The sequence below is a fragment of the Sus scrofa genome, chromosome 2, assembly GCF_054392235.1.
Source record: "Sus scrofa isolate SSC_HxYL_T2T_F1_AM1 chromosome 2, Sscrofa_HxYL_maternal_Yorkshire_Landrace_v2.0, whole genome shotgun sequence".
In the NCBI taxonomy this organism is placed as follows: Eukaryota; Metazoa; Chordata; class Mammalia; order Artiodactyla; family Suidae; genus Sus; species Sus scrofa.
The window spans coordinates 63,115,816-63,139,293 of record NC_139384.1 but is presented as its reverse complement, the minus strand read 5'-3'; the positions used below and the strand labels follow the sequence as shown (position 1 = coordinate 63,139,293).

The 23,478-nt window shown below is 34.3% G+C and overlaps 1 protein-coding gene across 1 annotated transcript; it reads left to right on the top strand.

Moving 5' to 3' along the window:
- The first annotated feature begins 16,341 nt into the window (after window positions 1-16,341).
- LOC100514452 (olfactory receptor 2M3-like) lies at window positions 16,342-17,274 on the top strand. The gene has a single exon (XM_003124216.2). It carries the CDS (start codon window positions 16,342-16,344, stop codon window positions 17,272-17,274), a length of 933 nt encoding a protein of 310 aa, XP_003124264.1.
- Window positions 17,275-23,478: the final 6,204 nt, after the last annotated feature.

Here is a 23,478-nt window from a genome sequence, read left to right as displayed (position 1 = left end):
CCTGAGTGAAATGAGCCAGAAAGACAAAGACAAATACCATATGATATCACTTATAACTGGAATCTAATATCCAGCACAAATGAACATCTCCTCAGAAAAGAAAATCATGGACTTGGAGAAGAGACTTGTGGCTGCCTGATGGGAGGGGGAGGGAGTGTGAGGGATGGGGAGCTTGGGCTTATCAGACACAACCTAGAATAGATTTACAAGGAGATCCTGCTGAATAGCATTGAGAACTATGTCTAGATACTCATGTTGCAACAGAAGAAAGGGTGGGGGAAAAATAATTGTAATGTATACATGTAAGGATAACCTGACCCCCTTGCTGTACAGTGGGAAAATAAAAAAAAATATATATTAAAAAACAAAAACAAAAACAAAAACAAAAAACAGTGTGCTGCTGGCATAAAGACAGACCACTGGTATATAATAGAGAAGCAGACATCAACCCTCCCATTTATGTTTAAATGGTTTTCAGCAAGAGTACAAGAGTGTCAGAGTTCCCTATATGGTACTCTGGGTACCGCAGTGGGTTAAGAACCTGACTTCAGCAGCTCAGGTTGCTAGGGAGGTAGAGGTTCCATCCTTGGCCCAGTACAGTGTTTTAAAGGATCCAGCATTGCTGAAGCTGTAGTATGGGTCACAGCTGCAGCTTGGATTCAATCCCTGGCCTGGGAACTACCATATGCTGCAGGTACAGCCTTAAAAAAAAAAAAAAGTATAAGAATGTTAAAATCGTTCAATGAGGAAAGGACAATCTTCAATAAATAGAGCTGGGAAAATTAGAATCCACATGCAAATATATATATGTATATATATTATATATATGAATTTATACATTTATTCTAGGTTGTCTATTTTATTGGCACACAGGTGCATGCAGAAGTCTCTTATAATCCTTTGCATTCCTGTGGTGTCATTTTGAGTTTTTTTTGTTCACTTTTGGTTTTGTTTTTCTTCTTTCTCTAGTAGCTATACATATAATGTTAAGTTGTTTGAGATTTTTTTAATATACAAAGTTGTAATCAAAATAGTCCTAAGCCTGAGATGTAAAACTACAAAATTATTAAAATAAAACATGGATGAAAATTTTATGATTGGATTTTGTAATTGTTTCTTGTACATGATAAAAAAATTCAATCAGAAAAAATAAAAATATAAGTAAATTAGGCTACATCAAAAATTAAAACTCCAATGCACCAAATGACACAGTTGACATTGTGAAAAATCTACCTATAGAATGAGAAATAATATTTGATAATCATATATTTTATAAGGAGTTAATATCCAGAATATAGAAAGAACTCTACAGTCAAAAACCTGATAAAAATGAACAAAGGACTTGGAAAGTCATTTCTCCAAAGAAGATAATGCAAATGAGCAATAAACACATGAAACAATGCTCATCATACTAGTCCTTAGGGAAATGAAAAATTACGATGATATACTATTTCAAACTCATTAGTATGTTGACTACCAAAAAAAAAAAAGAAATGATGACAAAAATTTGTAAAAATTGAAAGCCTTTTACTTTGTGTTAATGCAAAATTTTGTAGCAAATATAAGCAATACAGTGCTTTCTTAATAAAAAATTACCATGTGAATTAGAAACTCCTGTTTTGAGTATATACCCCAAAAAATTAAAAGACTTAAAAATTATTTGTATATATATGTTCATTTACAATATCTAAAACATGGAAGCAAGCCAAGTAAATATCCATCAGCAGTAGCATGCTACTTAATGAATAAAACTTGAGGACATTATTTAAATTTAAATAAAATATCCCCAAAAGACAAATACTGTGTGATTTTGCTTTTATGAATTTTCAGAAATAAACTCATAAGGACAGAAAGTAGAATTTTACTTGGCAGGTCCTGGGAGGGCAGGTGGCTAATGGTGAGTTATTATTAAATGACTATAAAGTTTCAGTATTGTAAGATTAAAAAGTGTTTTGAAGATTGGTTGCACGATGATGGGAATGTGTTTAATGTTACTGAACTATTCATTTAAAAATGGTTAATACTGCTCATTTTATGTAATGTGTATTTTACCACAATTAAAAATGAAATATAATGTTGAAAAAAACCTATGTCATGAAAAAAAAAGAAAAACTCAGGAAATTTTCTTGAGTAAAGGACACTAAAGAGAATGACTAAGAAGGTACAATATTTTATCCAAATTTAATTCCTTTACTATATAAAAGGCATTATTGGCATTTTTGGCAACATTTTAATACATATAGATAAATTACCACAAAATTCCTCAGTGAGCTCTAGTAGTTTTCTGATAGGATTTTCTTTGTGTAGTGTCAAGAAATCTGAAAAAAAGGACAATTTTATTACTTATTTTCTAACTTGGATTCCTATGATTTCTTTTCCATCTCTGATTGCTGTAGCTAGAACTTCCTAAACTATGTTGAAAAACAGTGGTGATAGTGAACATCCTTGTTTTATTCCTGATCTTAGTGAAAATTCTTCAAGCTTTCCAGCATTTAGAATGTTAGCTGTGGGTTTGTCATATAGGGCGTTTATATTAAGGTAGGTTACTTCTATGCCCACTTTCAGGAGATTTTTTTTAATCATAAAAAGGTGTTGGATTTTGCCTAAATCATTTTTTTTATCTATTGAGATGAGCATATGTTTTTAACTCTTCAGTTTTTTGATGGGTATATCATACTGATTGATTTGTGGATATTGAAGAATTGTTGCATCCCTGAGATTAATCAAACTTGATCATGGTTTATGATCCTTTTCATGTAATGTTGGATTCTGTTTACTAGTGTTTTGTTGAGGAGTTTTGTATATAGATTCATCAGTGATATTGACCAATAATTTTCTTTTGTGTGGTATCATATGGTTTTGATATGATGGTGGCTTCATAGAAAGAGCTTGGGAGTGTTCTTTCCTCTGGAGAGGAAGAGTTTGGAAGAATTTCAGAAGTACAGGTGTTAACATTTCTCTAATTGGTGAAATTTGCCTGTGAAGCCATCCAGTCCTGGACTTTCATTTTTTGGGTTTTTTATTTTATTTTATTTTATCTTTATTTTTATTTATTTATTATTTTAGCACCATACCCACAGCATAGGATGTTCCCAGGCTAGGGGTCCAATTGGAGCTACAGCCTCCAGCCTATGCCACAGTCACAGCAATGCTGGATACAAGCCACATCTGTGACCTACACCACAGCCCCCAGCAATGCCGGATCCTTAACCTAAGGTCAGGGATCAAACCCACAACCTCATGGTTCCTAGTCAGATTCATCTCCACTGTGCCACAACAGGACCTCCTATTTTTGTTTGTTTGTTTGTTTAATCCCAGTTTCAATTTCAGTACTTCTGATTGGTCCATTCATCTTTTTTATTTCTTCCTGGTTTAGTCTTGGAAGATTATACCTTTCTATGAATTTATCCATTTCTTCTAGGTTGTCTAATTTATTGGCATATAGTTGCATGCAGTAATCTCTTATAATCCTTTGTATTTCTGTGGTGTCATTTTGGGTTTTGTTTGTTCATTGTGGGTTTTGTTTTTCTTCATTATCTAGTTTCTATAGGTGTAAGGTTAAGTTGTTTATTTGAGATTTTTCTTATTTGTTGAGGTAGGATTTTATTGCTATAAACTTCTCTCTTAGAACTTCTTTTGCTGTATCCCTCGGTTTTGGATCATTGTGTCTGAACTGTCATTTTTCTCTAGGTTTTTTTTTTTTTTTTAATTTCCTCTTTGATTACTTCAGTGATCCATGGGTTGTTTTTAGCATGTTTTTTAGTCTCCACGTATTTGTGGTTTTTGCAGCATTTTCCTTGTCATTGACTTCTAATCTTAGAACTTTGTGGTTGGAAAAGATTCTTGTATGATTTCAATTTTTTTAAATTTACTGAGGTTTGATTATTATATATAGTCTCAGTAAACTATGTGTACTAGAAAGTGATCTATAATGGAGAATATTCTATGTGCAGTTGAGAGGTAAGTGTATTCTGCTGCGTTTGGATGGAATATTTTATAAATATTAAGTCCATCTAGTCTAATGAATCATTTAATGCCTGAGTTTCTTTGTTGATTTTCTGTCTGGATGGTTTGTCCATTGCTGTAAGTTGGGTGTTAAAGTCCCCCACTATTATTGTGTTATTTTCAATTTCTATTAAGGCTGTTAATAGAAATTGAGGTGCTCCCTTGTAGGGTACATATATATAGAGAGAATTTTTATATCTTCTTCTTGGATTTATTCTTTGGTCATCAGGAAATGTTCTTTTTTTGTCTCTTGTAAACATCTTTATTTTAATGTCTATTTTGTCGGATATGATTATTGCTAGTCCAGCTTTCCTTTGATTTCTACTTGTATGGAATATAGTCTTCTGTCTTCTTTCAGTTTGTATGTGTTTGGAGAACTGAAGTGGTCCTCTTTTAGACATCATATTATGGGTCTTGTTTTTGTATCCATTCCGCCAGTTTACATCTTTTGGCTGGAGCATTTAGTCCATTTACATTTAAGGTAATATTGGTATGTGTGTTCTTTTTCCGTGTTTTTTTTTTTTTTTTTGGTGGGAGGCACACATGTTCCCAGGTTAGGAGTCAAGCGAGCTCTAGCTGCCAGCCTATGCCACAGCCATAGCAATGTGGGATCCAAGCCATGTCTGTAACCTATACCACAGCTCATGGCAATGCCAGATCCTAACCCACTGAGCAAGGTGAGGGGTTGAACCTGCATCTTCTAATCAGGTTTGATACTGCTGAGCCACGATGGGAACTCCCTGATATGTGTGTTCTTATTGCCATTTTGTTAATTGTTTGGATTTGTTTTTCTTGGTCTTTTTTCTTCCATTTTTCTCTTGTTCTCTTCTCTTGTGGTTTTTTTTGACTATCTTTAGTGTTGTTTTTGGATTTCTTTTTCCTATTCTATTTTTGCCCTAAATTTACCATGAAGTTTTGATATTGGAGTGTATTTTGTTTTAAGTTGCTGCTCTCTTAATTGCAAATGCATCCCTAGTATCCTGAATTTATACCCTCCTCTTTTCATAATTGCTGTTTTTGATGTCCTATTTGTGTATGGATATGTTTGCCTTTATTGCTGAAACTTCTCATTTGTAATTTCCTTTTTTCTAGTTGTGGCCTTTTCTTTTCCACCTATAGAAATTCCTTTACTATTTGTTATTAAGCTGGTTTGATGGTGCTGAATTCTCTAGTTTTGCTTGTTTGTAATTCTTTTGGGTTCTCATATATGGATGAGAGCCTTGCATTGTAGAGTATTTTTGGTTTTTCTTTTTTTCTTTTTCATCATTTTAAGTTTATGGTGACACTTCCTTCTGGCCTGCAGAGTTTCTGATGAAAAAGCAGCTGATAAGATTATTGGAGTTCCCTTGTATGTTATTAGTTGCATTTCCCCACATCCTTTCAAAATTTTCTCTTTGTCTTTAATTTTGGTTAGCTTGATTAATATGTGTCTTGGGGGGTTCCTCCTTGGGGTTATTTTATATGGTATTCATTGTGATTCCTAAATTTGAGTGATTCCTTTCCAATGTTAGGGAAGTTTTTGGCTATTATATCTTCAAATATTTTCTCAAGCCTTTCCTCTATCTCTTCCCATTTGGGCACCCCTATAATGCCGATGTTGGTACATTGAAAGTTAGCCTAGGCTTCTCTTAGACTGTCCTTATTTCTTTTCATTCATTTTCTTCATTCTGTCTGTGTCAATGATTTCCACCGGTCTGTTTTTCACCTTGCTTATTCATTCTTCTGCCTCCTGTATTCTGCTAATTGTTCCTTACAATAGGTTTTTTGTTATTTTATTTTTTATCTCTGCCTGTTTAATTTTTAAATCTTCTATTTCTTTGTTCAATGTTTCTTGTAATTTATCAATCTTTGCTCCCAGTTTTTTATTTCAAGATCTTGGATCATCTTTATTATCAATAATAAGTCTTTTTCATGAAGGTTTCTAATCTCCACTTCACTTATCCATTTTACTGGGGTTTTTATCTTTTTCCTTCAACTGGCTCATATTTCTCAACATTTTCATTTTGTATAACTTTTTTGTGTCATCTTCTTTTTGCAGACTATAGAGTTGTATTCTCGCTTTCTTCTGGTGTCTGCCTCCTTATAAGTGAAGTTGATACAGGGGCTAGAGGCCAGCTTCCTAGTGGGAGGAACTGCTGCCTACCCACTGGTAGGTGGAGCTGAGTCTTGTGCCTCTAGTGGCTGGAACTTTGTCTCTGGATGTGATTAAAAGTGGCTGTATGCCTTGGATGTCTTTAGGCAGCCTGTTTGCTGAAGGGTGCTGCTTCATTCCCAACTTTTTTGATGTTTGGCCCAGGGTTTATCAATCCTGATTGGGGGGGGCAGATTTTCCTAAAATGGCAGCCTCCAGGAAAGTTCACACTGCTGATTATTCTCTGGGACATTTCCCTCCAAAATCTGCCCCTGCAGTGAGCCACAGCCACCACTTGCTTTGCCAGGAAAACCTCCAAGACCTGCTGATAGGTCTGACCCAGATTCTTATGGAGTCCCTTCTTTGCCCTTTGCACCTGACACCCTTTATGCCCCCTCCAATTAAGGAATTTCTGCTTCTCCCAGTCCTATGAAACTGCCACTCACAAGCCCTGTTGGTCTTCAATGAAAAATGCTCTGGCAGATCCTCTTCCCAATGCCAGATGCCAAGGCTTGGGAACCTTATATGGGGTTCAGAACTCTCACTCCTGTGGAGAGCCTCTGTGATGTAGTAATTTTGCCATCTGTGAGTTGCCTGCCTGGTGTGTATGGGATTGCTTATATCATGACATCACTCCACATACCATCCTACTGTGGCTTCTTCTTGTCTTTGGTTATATCATACATGTTTTGGTATTTCCTAGTCTACTTTGCTGAAGGTTGTTTAGAAGTTAGTTGTAATTTTGGTGTTTTCATCAGTGAAAGTGAGGTTAAGTCTTACTCCACCATCTTGTCCCAAAATCAAAGATTCTTAGTTGATACAAGAGCACAGAATAATAATGTCTTTAGGCCACAGGTCCTCAGGAAACTATATAATTCTCAGGGGGTTATATAAAATTATTCATTTTCCTAAGAAGAAGACATAGTTAAAGTACTCTTTTTTTTCTTTTTCTTCAACATTAAATATTTTCAGTATATGGTATGTAGAAGCCAGCCAGGCAGTTAAAATTTTACCTTTGATCACTTGAAACCATATGACACTGATAATGGAACACTTAGAGGTAATATGACTTGATCTAAAAAAAAAACAATTAAATTGTCAGAAGCAAGGTTCTGGAAGGACACCTCATTGTGTGCAAGCAAGACATGGAAGCCACCTTCTACATTTTCTTTATTAGAAATTGAAAAATTAGGAGTTGACTTTGTTTCTAATTTTCAGTAACATTTTTAAAATATTGTTAAATATAATAGAATTATTAGTTGAATTTGTTACTCCATGCCCCAGGTGCAAAAATTCATTTTTAAGTATACAGAATGACTGTTTTACCAAGAGTATGCCACAAAGGCCAGATGAGAAAACCTAACTGAACCAGTTAACTCCAAGATGGTAGGCAAATTAGGTTGAAGGTCACTACTTTCTTTACTCTTTCTTTCTTCTTTCTTCCTTTTCTTTTCTCTCTCTCTTTTTTTTCTTTTTTTTTTTTTTAGGGCTGCTGCACCCGCAACATATGGAATTTCCCAGGCTATGGGTCAAATTAGAGCTGCAGCTACTGGCCTATGACACAGCCAAAGCAACCAGGATCTGAGCCACATCTGTGACCTAAACCATAGCTTATGGCAATGCCAGATCCTTAAAACATTTAGTGAGACTAGGGATCAAACACATGTCCTTATGAATACTAGTCAGGTTCATTACCACTGAACCATGTTGGGAACTCCAGGTCACTACTTTTCTTACCTTCATTCATCTCTGTGTTTCCACACCAGCAACTGAGATCTGAAAGTTGCCTGCCCTGATCTCTCTTGTATTCATTTCAGAAGTACTAGTTTTTGGCAGAGATGCTTTGCAGCCATGCTTTGAGAGGTTATATGCTTCAAGGGATATACAGCTCTGACCTGACCAGAGAACCACACCTACATGAAACCTAGAGGTGTCTGAGAGTTTCCTTTGCTTCATTACCATGATAAGATCTCCACCCAAAGGTGAAAATTGTACCCTGCTAGGCACAATTTGTCCCAAGTGCAAAAGAGCATGGAAGACTACATGATCCCACTACTCCTGAAAATCTCTGCCCCTTTCCTAGAGCCCTGATGACCTGTCTGTCTCCCAATCCTTAAAAACCACTTACTTCCCTCTCTTCAGGGAAAATTGCTTTTAGACCATGAGTTCCACTTCTCTGCTCTCTGACCCCTGAATAAAAGCCTGTCTTGTCTGAACCAAACTCAGTTTCCTAATTGTCAGCATGAACGTCAATGGCCATGAACTCCTTAATCAAGCCAGGGGGCTTAAGTTCAGTTAGGTCCCCAAGACAGAGGCCTCATTTCTAATTTGATAATGTATTTAGTAATGTTGCTAGATACATATCAATATAATAAACTCAGTTTTTATTTATTTCTGCCACTAAATAAAATGAAATGACCATAGTAAAACTAATTATAACAATGTTATAAAATTTCACTTATCCAAGAGTAAAAGATATGCCCAGGCCCTTAGGGTATAACAGAAAAACAATAGATAAAATAGCAAATGCAGTTGACATTCAGATGCAGTATGGCTGGATGGTCAGAAATGAAAACAGAGGATGCAAGATAAATTTGTATATCAGATATATAACAAATAATGTTCTTTATATGTCTCCCAAATATTGCATAAAACATGTTTATATTAATAATAATCTTCATTTTTCTGATATTCATATTTAATGGGGTGTACTTTATTTTTATCTGGTAATAATATTCAAGCAAGATTCAAAATTTTTAAAGTTAATAAAATCTAATTTTGGTAAGGATCAAGAGCAATGGAAGTTCAAATAAATGCCTGTTGGCAATATAAAATGTTACTGCTATTTTTGAGAAAACTTTGGAAATATTAATAAAAACATATAGGAAAATTTATTAGAAATAATTATACTTTCTATTAATATTTAAATCGACGGGCATATTTTCAAAGAAAAATATGATCTGAGTAATGATAGCACCTTTAATTTTTCAGTAAAAGCTAGAATTCTGTACTTTATTAAAATGGAAAAAACAATACATCTTCCTGTATTGTTATGAAAGAATTTCATAAAAACAATTCTAAAGGAAAAGGAAAGAATAAAAAATGGTTCTGGTTATCTATGGATACAAACATAAGCATTAAAAATATAACAAGGCAAGTGTGTTTAACAAAAAATATAGGCCTTTGGTTATCTCTGGAGACAAAGAATAAAAAACATACATTGAGATAACATATATAAATAGAGACAGACTTCAACTTTATCTGTAATATTTTATTTTAAGCTGGGTGGTTTTTACACTGAGGTTTCATTATTATTTTTCATATATTATGTCCTCACTGAAATACTTACAAAGCTAAAATAATGTATTTCATTGTTATTCAGCCTAAGGTATTATCTCAATAAAAGAAGAGTATTATTCAATACAATGTAATGGACATTTACTAAGTAAAGCTTTGCTAAAAGAAATGTAAAGGCATTATGCAAATGTGCTAAGTATATCTACCAAAACCACAAGTCAACTTTATACTTAAAGATGAAATGTTAGAATCATAGCCATTATTGTATATTATGAATCATGCATTTAATATATTTAGTATTATTTTATTATATAGTTTATTTTAATAAAAATAGTTAAGAAAAAGACATCTAAGAAATTAAAGAGGGGAGTTCCCATTGTGGCACAGCAGAAAGGAATCTGACTAGTAACCATGAGGTTGCAAGTTTGATCCCTGGCATTACTCAGTGGGTTAAGGATCTGGCATTGCCATGAGCTGTGGTGTAGTTTGCAGATGTGGCTTGGATCTTGCATTACTGTAGCTGTGGTATAGGCTGTTCCTAGCCTGGGAACCTCCATATGTGGAAAGTAGCATAATGTCTTTTCTAGCAAAGGAAATCTTGGTTGCTCCATTTTGATCTGGTTTCAGCTGAAATGCCCCCTGCAACCCCCTTCCTCTTTACTTCTTTTCCCAGCAACAATTTGTTTCAATTAGCCAACTGGGAAGAATGTGCACCCTGACCTTATCAATGGGAAGGGGACAGATAAATCACCTGCATTAGGGATAAATAGGGGAGGGTCCTTTGTTCAGCATGCAGGCTTTTTGGAATGCCCGCACCCTTCTGCAGAAGTAAAGAGCCTTGTCAAGATTTCTCCTTGCCCACATGTCTCACTTTCTGACACTGATGACTCAAGCCAGAGTTATCTTAATTTCCAACACATATGACACAGTACAGCCCTAAAAAGCCAAAAAAAAGGAAATTAAATAGACATTTTTAATCATTTGTATGTAATATTTTCCTCTTCACTAAATACTGCTAGAATAGCAAATGGCATTCTTAGATTCAAGATCAATATATAGCAATCAATAGATTTCTATACATCAGTTTAAACAAAGAAGTAACAGAAAAAAAAATTCCATACATTAAAGCAACAAAATATAAAATAACAAAGAACTTTTCCATCAAAGTGAATAAATTTAACATAAATGTATACAAAAGTTTTGAGGGATACAAAACACAATAAGAAAAACATGACAATATTGAGAAGTACGTAGAGAGTTTTTTTTTTTTTTTTTGTAATTTTTTTTATTTTCCCACTGTACAGCAAGGGGGGTCAGGTTATCCTTACATGTATACATTACAATTACATTTTTCCCCCACCCTTTCTTCTGTTGCAACACAAGTATCTAGACAAAGTTCTCAATGCTATTCAGCAGGATCTCCATGTAAATCTATTCTAAGTTGTGTCTGATAAGCCCAAGCTCCCCATCCCTCCTACTCCCTCCCCCTCCCATCAGGCAGCCACAAGTCTCTTTTCCAAGTCCATGATTTTCTTTTCTGAGGAGATGTTCATTTGTGCTGGATATTAGATTCCAGTTATAAGTGATATCATATGGTATTTGTCTTTGTCTTTCTGGCTCATTTCGCTCAGTATGAGATTCTCTAGTTCCGAGAGTTTTAAAGTATTTAAAATATGCCCAAGTTAAGAGAGACACATCTTGCTTTCATAAGGGAATTTGGGACAGAAGGAGGAGTGAAGATGCAACAAAGACGCTGAATAACAAACCATTGTATAAACCCTGGCTATCTAATGTATCTGATTTTATTTAACAGTATTATATATTTAGAATTTGATAACAGGGTAGATCTCAAGTGTTCCCGACACACAACACAAAAATTGTAACTAAAATGAAGAATGTGTTAATTAGCTTGTTTGACGTAATAATTCCACAATCTATGTATAAAACAAAACAGCATGTTGTATGCCTTAAATGCATATAATTTTTATTTGTTGATTATTTTTAATTAAAAAATTATTATTTATAGTATTTTATTTATTATTATTCACTTATTTTATTAAGATATAAAGCTGAAAAAATGAAGCTGATTACAATGGAATACTATATCATTCCCTACCTCTATGACCTTGGACAACTCACTTAAGAAGTTTCATCATGGGAGAAAACAGATCATAATCAGAGTGATGAGGGCACCTGACAAAATCAATGTTTTTAAGTGTTCTGTGAGTTTACAGGCATGCTTACCAATGTGCCAATTACACAAGAAGTGTGTTTTTCCTCTCACCATGATGTGAAAGGGAGGAGAAAGTTTTAGAGAGTTCACACTAATACTCAAGGAAGGAGACATAATTATCTAAGCTGAGTAAGTATTGTCAAGAAAAAGCTAAATCTGTCTCTTCATCCTAGGAGGGAAGATGGAAAATAATACAAACTATTATAATTAAAGACAAGGGAATGGATTTCCCAGAAGGCTAAAAACTTAAGTTTCCGTCTTATCGTTAGCATAGTGAGTAGAGATTCTCTAGGAATGAAAATTCTTTTTCATTTATACTGTCCATTTATGTTTTCCTTGGAAGCTACAAAGAATAAAGATTTAACAACCATCCAACAGATTTCATGAGTACTTCTAGAATTTAGGTGGAAATGTCTTAATAATTTACTGATTAAAATATGTAAAATGAGTGATACATTTTCATGGGTATTCATTCATATTCATGGATAAATATACAAAATTAGAGTAATATTAATTCACTATGCAGGTAAAGATTATATTATATATGAGAATTATTTTGAAATAAATAGTACAATGATGATTTGGGACCATTCTCATGAATAGTATTGTATCCCTAGATGTGCTTAACTTTAGTGCATTATTTTGTCTTTCCATTAATTTATCAATAACCATATAGTTTCCAACTGTGTGTTAGGTGATTTTTTTTTATTATGTAAATATGAAAACTTGCAAGACATGTGAATTATCCTTCTAGTAAACTAAAGTCTTCTTGAAATTATATGCTATCAGATGCATACTAAGATGTAATATAAATAACTAGGTGAGAATATGTCTAAGCTAATGTCAAACTTACTGGAGATGATTGGTTTCATTTACTAGGTGATTTTTGGGCTAAGTATCCTATGATATTCTTTCATTTTATCCATACAATATTACTTTGAGAAATATGGCTTTTAGGAATACAGAATTGGAGTAGAAGCTACCTGCCTTAGCTCATAAATAGGAAAGATTGGATATATATTTTTTTTCTTGCACAATACTGGCATTTCCCAGATGAGAAAGAAACTGGTGGTAGATAGAAGTGAATAGAAAAAAGTGGCAAGTGAGAATAATGACATAATTGTGTTGGTTCAAAAAGTGGATTTGGGTCACATTCTCTTTTAATAAGCATAGCTCACATTAATGGATGCTTTACAAGTTGTCATGTGCTCTTTTAAGAATTTTACAGTTTTTCATTAAAGTATAATTTATTTACAATGTTGTGTCAAATTTTACTGTACTGTATAGTTACCCATTTATAGATATATATATTTGATATACATATGTGTGTGTATGTACACATTCTTTTTCTCATACTCTATTCCATTATGTTCTATCCTGAGAGATTGGATATAGTCCCCTGTGCTGAAAAGTAGGACGTCATTGCTTATCAATTCTAAATGTAATAGTTTGCATCTATGAACCATTTTAATTGCTTAGTTTAAATTCAAGTAAAGAGAAAAGTTTAAAGACAAATATATTATACTTTTTTTGTAAAATGCTCTAAAACAACATTACTGTTGTTTTTTAAAAACAGTATAACACTCTTTCTGATCATAGAACTATCCTGGTTCATGCCAGTGATAACCATGATCTTAAAAGAACTACGCTTTTTGTAAAAAATAAATCATCTATGTTTAAATTTCATATAAGTTCATTAAACTATTCCCCTGTGATGTAATTTGTCTACTCAACAGTCTATTCTTGACGTTTCTTAATACTATCTGTAACTATGATTATTAATCTCATTGTTGATGTACATTTAAGTTTTCTTTTTTTTTTTTGCTGTGGTTACTCTTGCCCATGTCATTTTGCTCAGTCACTGTCTTCTCAGTTTTTACCCATGATTTCCATTATTTCTGGGTTGTTATTGCTTGGGCATGTACATGTCATGACAGTGTCATAAAATTAATGACCCTTCTTTGAGAAGTGATGAAGTACAGAAAGCCATTAAAAAAAATAATAAATGAATGTACCCTCTCCCTTACAAAGTAATAAAGTATATTTCAAGAAAATTAATATGGATTAGATAAAATAAATAAAAATAAAACCAGAAAATTACAACTAAGCAGAAAAAGAAAACTCTGAAGGCAAAGTCTGAAGCAGAGTTTAAAATTTTGTACTTCAGGAGTTCCTGTTATAACTGACATGTAATGAACACAACTAGTATCCATGAGGACACAGGTTTGATCCCTGGCCCTACTCAATGGGTTAAGGATCTGGTGTTGACTTGAGATGTAGTGTCCATCACAGACACAGTTTGGATTTAGTATTGCTGTGGTTATGGCATAGGTTTGTAAATTCAGGCTTGTTTGTTCTTTCACGCCAATTGACAAAAACTATTTTCTTCTAAAATTTTAGAGAAAGAGAGATTTTACTCCTCAGTTCTTTAGGTGAACATGAAGTCTCTTTAGAGGCATTTTTTTTAGTATATTAATATTTCTAGTTAACTCATAAATGAATTGAAATTTTAAAGTACTTTTGAGATTTTCTCTTTCTTACCCCAAATATTGTTCACAATGTATATAAATAAATAAAGTGCATTTTACTACTTCTACAGTTAAAAAATTTAATTCACTCCTGAGGCTGAATTCAAGGTTCCACCTTCATCAACATATTTATTTTCCTTTGCCAAGATTACTCAGCTTTCATATTTGTTTTGCCTTGTTTTTAGCCTCTTCACAAAAATATGATACATGAACAAGTAAGTAAAATTGCATTCTTATTTATTTTTTTTAATTTTTTTGTCTTTATGCCATTTCTCGGGCTGCTCTTGCAGCATTTGGAGGTTCCCAGGCTAGGGGTCGAATTGGAGCCATAGCCACCAGCTTACACCAGAACCACAGCAACACAGGATCTGAGCCGTGTCTGCAACCTATACCACAGCTCACAGCAATGCTGGATCCTTAACCCACTAAACAAAGTCAGGGATCAAACCCACAACCTCATGGTTCCTAGTCAGATTTGTTAACCACTGAAGCACGACAGGAACTCCATTATTTAATTTTTCTATTCACCAGGCTGTTCTATTTATGACATCATTTTGTTGTCTGGAATAATTATCTGTTAAGTAATTAATATTCCTCCTACATGTGTAATTACCTCATATTGAAATTTAAATGCAGCAATGAACAGGGAATACAATTATAACTTAGAAAACTATGTCTTCCTAAGATCTTTTAGCTTTTAGTTTTTGCATGTATATTCTATTTATTAAATTCAACTCTGTGGTATTTTTGCATGAATTGCTCTTTCCTATGATATAGTCTCTTATTTCCTTTACCCAAGTTTCCACCAGATGAATGAGATGGTTCAAACCTTGATTATTCTATTCAAAATTGAACACTCTAGTGAAATTCTAACATTATCCTTTGACTTACATTTCTCCAGACTACAATAGTGCTTTAATAATCACCATCTGATTAAAATATGAATGGACAAAATGCTTTCTTGCTGATTACTGCTCTATCCTCCATGCCTAGTGCATAGGGAAAATTCACTAAGTATTGTTTTAATGTGTAGACTTCTGGCTTTCTTGAATTTCTATTTTTGTATGTATGTATTCTCTATTGGTGATATTAGGTGCATCAGTTTCCTAGGACTGCACTAACACTAGCTAGCTTAAAACAACTGGAATTAATTTTATTACAGCACTAGACACTAAAAATTGAAATCAGGGCATCAGCAGGGTTGATTACTTCTAAATGGTCTGAGAAGGAAAAGCTATTCTTTGCCTCTCTCTTAGCTTCTGATGATATCAACAACCATTGGTAGTTCTCTGTTTGAATATCACTGTAATCTCTGCTTCCATTATCACATGGCATTTTCCTTGTGCCTCTGCCTTCTTGTGGCTATTTTCTCTTAAGGACACTGGTCACATTGAATTGGGAGCCCACTCTATTCCAATATGACCTTGTTTAACTGAGGATATCCTCTATTAACTTATTTCCAAATAAGTTCACATTGCAAGGTGCCAGGAGTTAGGACTTCAACATATTTATTTTTGAGGGAAAAAATTCCTCAAAAGAGAAAGGAAAGGACACATGATTTAGATTTACATAACTGAATAAACTTTTCTCAACTCATCCACATAGTGTATTGAATATTTACTATAAATTACAAACCAAACACCCTATAAAATAATAGGCAAACATAGATGTTTTATTAACACTGGTGTAAAAGTGACCAGTATCATGACATCAAGGACTCAAATCTTATACTCCCTCTCTGTTGTCATATTCCCACAAGCTTATTTAAGCTTAATTCCTCTATCAACATATTGGTAAGTGACTTCTGTTGTTTCGGGTATGTTTTGCTTTTAAGAAGTTTCCTTTTTATAGAAACCATAGCAATAATATAATATTACATAATATTACCCTAACTTTTTGGTTGAGATAAAGAATACTGAGGTTGAAGTTAAGGCAATTCCATAGTTTTATAAGTGAGGCAAGTATCAACAGGACATATTTCTCTCTGATACTATACTTCTTGATCTTTGAGATTTGTAATTCTGGTGTAATTCATGATGTATTGACCTACACAATTTGCCAGAATCATATTCTATATAAGGAACTGAGTAAATGTTTACCAGCCAAACATATCATTTTTTTTTGTAGTAGATAAAAACATATTCATCATGGCATTGGAGAATCAGACCTTTAACTCTGACTTCATCCTGTTAGGAATCTTTGATCACAGTCCCACCCACATCTTCCTCTTCTCTCTGGTCTTGGGCATCTTCACAATGGCCTTCGTGGGAAACACTATCATGATTCTCCTCATCTACCTGGACACCCAGCTACACACCCCTATGTACTTCCTCCTCAGCCAACTGTCCCTCATGGACCTCATGCTCATCTGTACCACTGTACCCAAGATGGCCTACAATTACTTGTCTGGAAGCACGTCCATTTCTTTTGCAGGTTGTGCCACACAAATTTTCTTCTATACATCACTACTTGGCTGTGAGTGCTTCCTCTTGGCAGTCATGGCTTATGATCGTTATAGTGCCATTTGCCACCCTCTACGATACACCAATCTCATGAGCCCCAAAATCTGTGGACTTATGGTTGCCTCTTCCTGGGTCCTGGGTTCTACTGATGGTGTCATTGATGTTGCAGCTACATTTTCCTTCTCCTATTGTGGGTCCCGGGAAATTGCCCACTTCTTCTGTGACTTCCCTTTTCTGCTAATTATCTCATGTAATGACACATCAATATTTGAAGAAGTTCTTTTCTACTGCTGTATAATAATGATTGTTTTCCCGGTAGCAGTAGTCCTTGTTTCCTATGCTCGTGTTATTCTGGCAGTTATCCGCATGGGATCTAGAAAGGGTTGCCACAAAGCTTTTGCCACCTGTTCCTCCCACCTCATGGTGGTGGGAATGTACTATGGAGCAGGTTTGTTTATATACATGCGACCCACTTCTAACCGTTCCCCAACCCAAGACAAGATGGTGTCTGTCTTTTATACAATCCTCACACCCATGCTGAATCCCCTCATCTACAGCCTCCAAAACAAGGAAGTGGCTAGAGCATTCATGAAAGTTTTAGGGAAAGGCAAGAATTAAAAATTTCCTGATGGTTTTCATGCTATGGTCTCTGTTAAATTTTTCTCTTTAATGCCCCTCTTTATTCCATTCATTTCTAAAAATAGCATTCATTTTGTACACTTTTTTTTAAGAGATCATCGGTTTATTTGTTTATTTATTTTTTTTTATTTTTTGTCATTTTTTTTTTTTCTGGGGCCACTCCCACAGCATATGGAAGTTCCCAGGCTAGGGGTCTAATCAGAGCTGTAGCTGCCAGCCTACCCCTGAGCCACCACAATGTGGGATCTGAGCCGGGTCTTCAACTTACACCACAGCTCACAGCAATGCTGGATCCTTAACCCACTGAGCAAGGTTAGGGATTGAACCCACAACCTCATCGTTCCTAGTTGGATTTGTTAACCACTGAGCCACAACAGGAAATCCTTAATTTTGTTTTTTTGTTTTTTGTTTTGTCTTTTCTATGACTGCACTCATAGCATATGGAGGTTCCCAAGCTAGGGTCTAATCCGAGCTGTAGCCGTCAGCCTACGCCACAGCCACTACAACACCAGATCTGAGCCGTGTCTGTGATCTATACCACAGCTCACAGCAATGCCGGATCCTTAACCCACTGAGCATGGCCAGGGATGGAACCCGCAACCTCATGTTTCCTAGTTGGATTAGTTAACCACTGCACCACAACGGGAACTCCCATTGTGTACACTTTTTTGAATTATGTATTTCTGGGCAACTATATAATCCTATTTCATAGAAAACTATTTAAAATATTCATAAATGTTTTATATTCAATCCTGTTATTACTATACTATTCAGCATTTTTTAGAAAAAGACCATTATACATTTATGAAAAGGTAACAGAAATTTTATCATAATATAGCCAGGTAATAAACAATGCTTCTTTTTCCCAAATTATAATCCCAAAATTGCATTGAGAAACTTCGAATTTTTTTTGGAAAAAGAGTTGGTACACTGGGCTTGTGCACACTTACTCAGTATTTCATGATTTATTTTTATTCTTCCATATCTGTAGAACAAACTATGATAACACTTCAAAAGATGTGATATTCAAATTATATTTTCATTTTGATTTATCACAAAATTTTTGTTTCATTAAGAAATACCAAATATAAACTTTCTTCCAAGTTGTCAAAATCCACATAAGCTCTAATCACTGACTAAAAAGAAAATGTTTTCAATATTCAGATGCCAAGTGATTTGAAAATTTACTAAATTTCCCTAAATTAGGCACTGGCACTTATAAATTGTATTAATGATTTTAAGTCATATTGAAATTCAGGATATAATATAAAATGTTACATGTTTTATAATATAAGTATCACATAATAGTAAGTATATAAGTTTCAGAAATCTGTTACAGATATATTCCTTTCAAAGAAAATAATTGAATCTCAATTGCATAGGCTTTAGTGGAATATTGAAACACAAGATGATCAAATATACCTAGAATTGATAAATTGCTTCAGCATTTCTGCTTACTAAGATCAGACTTATTTGAATTCTGGCAAATGTCAACAATAGATATTATTTAGACTGAAATGCATGGTAAATGTGTACATGAAACAATAATTAATTATATTGTCTTTTTTTTTTTTTGTCTTTTTTGCTATTTCTTTGGGCCGCTCCTGCAGCACATGGAGGTTCCCAGGCTAGGGGTTGAATCGAAGCTGTAGCTGCCAGCCTATGCCAGAGCCACAGCAATATGGGATCCGAGCCGCGTCTGCAACCTACACCACAGCTCATGGCAACGCCGGATCATTAACCCACTGAGCAAGGGCAGGGATCGAACCTGCAACCTCATGGCTCCTAGTCGGATTCGTTAACCACTGTGTCATGACGGGAACTCCCATATATTTTTAATATATATCCATAGCCTTATAAATTCAGGACCACATCATATACACTGCAATTATTTATATATTGGATTGAGAGAAATAAAGATAGAGAAAATATTCATTATCCCAGTTAGAAGAATATAGTTATAGTTACCTAGAAATAGCTTGACCAAATTAGGAAACTGAATTTTATAATATCTATCTCTAAGCAAAACATACTTTGGATTGGTGAAAATATATTTATTTATATTCATGAATTCAAAAATACATACTAAAATATAAATGTGATTTATATTGAAATGTAGCATCTTTAATTCAAACCAGCTGTTTAAAAATCATAATTCAAATTTCACCTTTTTTCCTTCTTCTTTCTCTAAAGATAAATTGTTTCTCAAAGCTATTAATGTATAAATTTATATATAATAATATCGTTTCAAATGTAATGATAAGGAAAGATGGCTGAATACCATTTAGATTTAGTCCAGTCGTGACACTCAAAAGCCAGGATTCTGTCTTGGTCTACAGTTTGATTCCTAGCTCTAAGGACAATGACCACAGGGAAGCCTTTTATTACTTCCCATGTAAACTTAATATCACTAATATTACTAATAATTTAACATCTTCTTGAATCACTTAAAACAAATGTCATGTATATATATATTATACTTTTTTAGGCATTGGTTATGTGGTATATATTTTAGCATTTCTGAGAACAATTTTCATTTATTTTTAATTTAATTTAATTTAATTTTTTTGGCTGCTCCTTCAGCATGAAGAATTTCCCAGGCCAGGAATTGAATCAGTGCCCCAGTAGCAACCTGAGCCATTGTAATGACAACACTTAACCCACTGTGCTCCCATGAGAACTCCCATGAGAACAATTTTTTAACATTTTATAAATTATTATGAATAAGAAAATTAAAATATTCAATAAAAATTATGAAATTACCGCTCTATTGTGAAGCGCAAATTTTACTGTTTCTTCTTTCTTTGTCAATATTCCTTTTTCTTCAATGTTAACTAAAAATGTTTAGAATAAATTGATTTTGACTCATCAGAGCCCATTTTTATTTATTTATTTATTTATTTTTTGTCTTTTTGCTATTTCTTGGGCCGCTCCCGCGGCATATGGAGGTTCCTAGGCTAGGGGTCCAATTGGAGCTGTAGCCACCGGCCTACACCAGAGCCACAGCAACGTGGGATCCGAGCCACGTCTGCAAACTACACCACTGCTCGTGGCAACGCCGGATCATTAACCCACTGAGCAAGGGCAGGGATCGAACCCGCAACCTCATGGCTCCTAGTCGGATTTGTTAAACACTGTGCTACGACGGGAACTCCCAGAGCCCATTTTTAAATCTAGAGGTTGTACCTCATGTGTTTGGGAAATTTCTTTCAATACCATCTATAATCAATGTTATTTCCATTTTCCTTTGAATTTCCAGAACATTATATTGCCAATATCATCATACCCCCCAAACTCCCACATCTAATAAATGCACTTTAAGTAAATTCTGATTCTAGTAAGTACAATTTTATAAGTGAATATTCCAGAGCATCTAGAAATATTGAGTTACATCCTAATCATAATTACACTTAAGCTATTTTATTTTTGTTAGTTAACAATTTGATGCATTTGTATTACATTGGCCATTTAATGAGGTCAATAATGTTCACATTGATTTCACTCACAAACAAAATAACAAAAGCAATGATATAATAGCATAAAATGTCAATGTTTGTATATATATTTTCAGAAAAAAACAGATATGATGTTTAAAAAAAATATGATTTACCTTATATTTTTGTATCAGCATTATATTAATTTCTATATTTTATTGTATTGTAGACTCCTACTTTCAACTTCTTTTTTTAAATTTAATTTTATTTATTTAATTATTTCCCCAATATAATTTTTTTTTCTACTGTATAGAATGGTGACCCAGTTATACATAAACTTCTATTACTACACACACACACACACACACACACACACACACACACACACACTATCCATTCTTTGGGGTACTTAAATAACACTTGGGTTCTAAAATGTTAAAGGTTATTATTGGACACATTATGATTCCCAAGGGATGGGAGTAGAAAAGTTCCTGTAGCAGTCTGGATTCAATCAGGAGACTGAAAATATGTCTCAAAATGCTTTTAAGAAAGACATATTTTAATAGAAAGAATTATAATTTATGATGGAATAATGCTATAAGCTATAAGAAACCTTGTATAAACCTTATATAAACTAAGAATCTCTTGACCTAGGGCTAAGGGAGAACACTCAAACAACAAGACAAGTTTGGAAAGAACTCACTGGAGAATATATAATTCAACACAATGAAATGTACTGGTTTAGCCAGAACATAGCTGTTACAGGGTTACTGGGAAAAAAATTAGGCAGCTCTCCAAAGTGTATGTCAGGGAGCAGGTAAGCAGCAACCAGGGCGAGTCTAGGCATGTGGGAGAGAGGAAGGACTTTGAAACATAGGAACCACCTAGTATGGGGAGATGTGATTCTTGCAGCAGGAATTAATTTTGATGTGTGACCATGAGAGCCACAGGCAGCCTTGTGCACATCACACAGGGGTATGTTTCCCTGTAAGAGGGTTTCCCTGTAACACGGTTTCAGAAAATCCATGGCGAACTTGAAGTAGACATTGGTCTGATCCCTTCAGGAAATGGTATCTACTAGAAATGTTCTCACTCAAACCTCTTCACCACAGATTGCAAGGTGTGTCTTCTCTCTCTAGCACCCTATTCTGAGAAGTCTTAACATCATGTTCACTTTAAGGAAGAATTGCATAAAGGGATATTACTGTTTATCACAGAGTTTGCAGTTTGAAAGGTGAATTTGGAGCTGAAGTACAATAAACAACTGCTTTGGCTGCTCAGCTTTCGTGGTAAAATAATTCTATATATTTCTATAAAAATATATATACATTTCTTGCAAGCAAAACGTTCTTACTTGTACCTAGAATGAGAAGGCACACAATCTTAACAATCATTGTATACATTCGGGGCATTAGTTACTCATCAAATTCAGTCACGATCTCACTGAATATTCTGTTACTTAAAGACTAATTGTTAAAGTTAACCTCCAATGTTTCTTGAATAATTGTTTTAAATGGGAAGGAGGAAGAATAAGAAAATAATTAGTATATTCAAAAAAATACCTTCAAATAACAAGTAGGGAAATATGATAAAATATGCAAAGTACTGCATCAGTAACAGGACGTAAGCTCATAGCTAAAATCTTTGGCTTCTTTTTTCAATTTGTTATTCAATAGTTTTTTGTATCTCTAGCCCAGAACCCCAGTTGTATTTGATTCTTTCTGTTGAAATGGCTAAAAACTTTATTCTCAGAGATTCTGAGGCTTGAGTCGCATTGACTTTCTAGTTGCGGAGGTTTTCCGTGAACTCTTATCATTGCACATGAAGATCCTAAGAATTATACCAGACAGTCCTCTGGGATCTACATGCAATCTTTCTTACCTCCATTGTTTAACAGCAACCAACTTTCTCCTACAAAGATTACCCCTTCTTTTTGGTTCATTGGCATGAGGACTTCAAAATGGCTAGATGTCAATATCACTTTTCAATTTGTTCTCTAGTGGAAGCAGTCTTGGAGAATAGGATTTTTGAGCTAATAGAGGTCAAATTTTCTGGGATAGGAAGCAAAAATTCTGCATATTGGTCCTTATTCACAGAGACGTGAATCTGGTCTGGGGGAGACAATGTTAAAAGCATAAATGATATCTTGTTAGAAAAATTCCATTTTTCCATGATTTGTTTTCCAATTGGTTCTTTATGTGAGTTTTTAATAAGCCATTCCAGCTTTCTTGTAGGTCAGCTGCTATGAAAAGATTTCCTTCACCCGAAGCAATGCTGTGTAGAATGCATGATAGTGAATTAGTCATTATGTTCACGGTTTTGTTGGCAGGGGAACTGAAAGCAAGGAAATCAAATTAATATCCATAATACATGTTTATTCCTCTAAGAACAAATATTTCCTTCATCTATGATGAAATAGGTCCAGTGATGGCAATCTGGTCCCCTGGATGATGAAATCATAAGAAGGATTCTGTGGGTATACTCTAGATATGGTAAGTGCTTTGAAATACCAGTAGCCAGACTAGTTTTGATAATAAATGTCCAATTTTTTGAGTTCAACCATAACCCTTTGTTCATGCCATTGTGGCCAATATGTTCATTGGACCACAATGAAAGCACAATAATTTCCATACAAAAATGTCAACTGAAATTCACATGTCATTTCCTTCAGCTGAATACTAAAAATCTCCTCTGTGATACATTCCCTTTGGTGAAAATTCATAAGAAATAGAAATATCTTCACAATCTT

Excerpts from the sequence above, each read along its gene's own strand:
- LOC100514452 (XM_003124216.2), top strand. The coding sequence starts at position 16,342 with ATGGCATTGGAGAATCAGACCTTTAACTCTGACTTCATCCTGTTAGGA.